This window comes from Nannochloropsis gaditana, assembly GCF_000240725.1.
Source record: "Nannochloropsis gaditana CCMP526 unplaced genomic scaffold scaffold629, whole genome shotgun sequence".
NCBI classification, from domain to species: domain Eukaryota; class Eustigmatophyceae; order Eustigmatales; family Monodopsidaceae; genus Microchloropsis; species Microchloropsis gaditana.
Genome location: NW_005803324.1, coordinates 1 through 3202, shown reverse-complemented (window position 1 = coordinate 3202; position 3202 = coordinate 1). Strand labels below are relative to the sequence as shown.

At 62.4% G+C, this 3202-nt stretch overlaps 1 protein-coding gene across 1 annotated transcript; it reads right to left on the bottom strand.

The window, feature by feature from the left end:
- NGA_0198500 (atp-dependent metalloprotease) lies at positions 1-3033 on the bottom strand (the record flags this gene model as incomplete). The annotated part of the gene is made up of 11 exons (XM_005854086.1): positions 1-99; positions 285-395; positions 578-647; positions 753-864; positions 1063-1165; positions 1337-1431; positions 1876-1970; positions 2195-2303; positions 2392-2529; positions 2705-2815; positions 2985-3033. The coding sequence occupies 11 exons, from the start codon at positions 3031-3033 to the stop codon at positions 1-3; spliced, it is 1092 nt and encodes a 363-aa protein (XP_005854148.1).
- Positions 3034-3202: the final 169 nt, after the last annotated feature.

The following is a 3202-nucleotide window of genomic DNA, read 5'->3' as shown; positions in this document are numbered from 1 at the left end:
TTACGTATAGGCCTCATCCACTAGCTTCTTCGCCTCCTCGTCCATCGCCTGAGCAGTCGTCTCGCTGTAGGCGCGCTGCTCCATGCCGAAGCCGCCCTCCTGAAGGACACGGGGTAGACAGAAGCCGGTGAGAAGCGATAATGTCAAGCAGATAGCCACACGCACCACCAGGGAGTCCCGATGCACACAGAGGCCACCATCGATCCCCACGTGCCAGAGGACTTGGTCCATGGGGCGCTGGCAGAAAAGAGGGAGGCATGCGATAAGAAAGGGAAATGGCTGACCTGCTTGGGAAAAGCGAGGTTCCCGATCCGATCGTTCATCCCGTACACCTGGATCATCTGATAGACGATCTGAGTCACTTTCCGCAAGTCGTCCGAGGCACCGGTTGTAACCTGCCAAGAGGACAGGGCGGGCAGAGAGGGGTGGAAGGGCGGGGGGAAAGGGGACGTCAGGTGACTGGAGGCCATAGGAGGTCGGATCCTGGCCGAGGACAACAATTGGAGAAGGAAGCGATGCATGGGGCAGGCACGGAGAGATAGAGGGGAGAGGAGAGAAGCCAGCGAAGTCGACGGACCTTCTCGAAGAAGATCTCCTCGGACGCCCTGCCCGCCAGCGTCATGCAGACCATGTCCATGATTTGCTCTCTGGAATCAGGGTAGGGGAAGGACGTGAGAGCGCGGTGCGCGAGGGAGCACGCCCCTGTGGACGGCGGCAGGGACAAAAGGGGGGGGAAGAAGAAGCGCCGTTACCTTGTCCGGAGAAAGACTTCTTTGGGGAGATATTGCGCGAAGCCCAGAGCGCCGGAGCCGCGGGGCACAATGGTCACCTTGAGGAGAGGGTCGGCGTGCTGCAAGTTCCAGCCTGAGGAGCGTGGGCACGGGCGCGCGGGGGGAGGGGGGGCGGAGGGTGTTCGCACAGTGAGGGTTGGCGAAGCGAGAAGGGGGTCTCCTTTCTCTACATGTGGCACAGCGGGGTACTGTACCCGTGTCTCTGAGAGACGTACCGTTCCCCTCCCCCTCCCTCCCTTCCTCTCTCTCTCCCCCCCTCTCCTCTTCCTACCTGCCACGGCATGCCCCGCCTCATGATATGCGACGATGCGTTTCTCTTCGGGTGAAATCAGCTTGTGGCTCTCCAGTCCGGCTATGATGCGCTCGGTCGCCGTCTAGGAAAGGGAGAGGGCCGTCACGGGGAGGGTGAGAGAGAGGGGCGAAAAGACTCGAGCGGGTCGCATCCTCCTCTTTCGACGTGCACGTCATGCACGAGACTCGAGGCGAATGGCCCAAGAAGGAACAAGAGGCAAGGGTAAAGGAGAGGGAGAAGGAAGAAGCCCCACCTCGAAGTCCGCGAGGTCCACGCTCGTCTTGTTGCGGCGAGCCGCCACGATGGCGGCCTCGTTGCAGATGTTGGCGATGTCGGCGCCCGTGAAGCCTGGCAGGTGGAGGAAGGAGAGAGGGAGAGGAGGAGAGAGAGAAGGTGAGGGGGACGATGGGGAGAGAGCATCCGGGTATCCTGACATCCATGCTTTCTACACCCGCGGGCCCGCCGCACCCCCCACGCGTCTCTCCCCACGACTCCTCCCTGTCGCATCCCTCGACCCTCCCGCCTCCTCCCGGTCCACACCAGGAGTCAAGGCCGCCATCCTGTTCGCCACCTCCTCCAGGCCCGTCGACAGCTTCACGGGCTTCAGGTGCACCTACAAAGGAAGGGAGAGGGCGAAATTACAAGGGAAATTTGCTGGTTCTCGGTACATTCCCTCTCGCGGGCGTTTCCCCTCGTACGTAATGCGTGTTACCTGCCCCCCTCTACTTCTTCCACATTCTTCCCTTCACTTCCCTCCCTCCCCCTTTTTCTCCCTTCTCTCCCCACGCGTACCTTGAATATGTCCGCGCGCCCTTTTATGTCCGGTCGGTCCACCTGGATCTGACGGTCGAAGCGCCCGGGCCGCGTCAAGGCGGCGTCCAAGATGTCTACCCTGAGGAAGGGGGAGGAAGGAGACAGGGAGGGAGGGAGGGAGGGACGCAGAGAGCGTGCTGAGACACCGCCTCCCGCACACGAGTCCCTCTCCCCTCTTCGCGACCTCCCATACCCCAACCTCCTCTTCTATTCCCTCCTTGCCGTGCTTCCCACTCCTTCTATTCCTTCCCCCCTCCTTCCCTCCCTTCCCCCCTCCTTCCCCCTGCTCCCCCCTCACCTGTTCGTCCCCGCCAGGACAACCACCCCCGTGGAAGGGGAGAAGCCGTCCATCTCCACCAGGAGCTGGTTCAGCGTGTTCTCCCTCTCGTCGTTGCCCCCCGAGAACCCTGTCGCCGTGCAAGAGGAGGCCTCCAAAGCATGAGCATCCGGCCTACTGCTCCCTTTCCCTCCCTTCCCTTCCAGCCCCGACCTCACCTCCTTTCCCCCGCTGCCGACCCACGGCGTCGATCTCGTCGATAAAGACGATGCAGGGCGCCGACTCCCTCGCCTCTTTGAAGAGGTCACGCACGCGGGCTGGGCCCACACCCACAAACATCTCGATGAAGTCGGAGCCTGACAGGGGAAAGCGAGGCCGTGAGGATGAAAAGAGACCGGGCGGGGGGCACGCCGGGTGAGCTCCACTGCGCGTGGAGGCCGTCTGGGGAGTCCTACAGGCCATCCGGGCGAGGCAGGGAGGGGTGGAAGGAAGGCAAGAGGGAGGGAGGGGGGAGGGGAAAGAGGAAGTCACCTGAGATGGAGTAGAAGGGGACAGACGCCTCGCCTGCCGTGGCTTTGGCCAAGAGAGTTTTTCCCGTGCCGGGAGGGCCGCAGAGAAGAGCTCCTTTGGGGATCTTGGCGCCTGGGAAAGAGAAGGGGAGGAGGGGAGGGAGGGAGAGAGAGAAGGAGGATTCAGAGAAACGCGCGGTACGAGGTACGGTTGGCACTTGAAGGGGAGAAACGAAGGTAGAGCAGTGCCACAATGACGGGCAAGAGCACGTGATGAGAGGAAAACAGGGGAAGGCGCTCACCCAGGTCCGTGAAGCGCCTCGGGTTCTTGAGGAACTCGACGAACTCCATCACCTCCCGCTTCGCCTCGTCCACCCCGGCCACGTCCTTGAACGTGACGTTCACCTGACGCAAGGAGGGAAGGGAGGAGGGAGGGGAGGAGCCGATTCGTGGATGGCGCGGACTGAAGGCGCCGATCAGGCACAGGGTATGTACTTTCCTTCCCCTTCCTGCCCCTCTC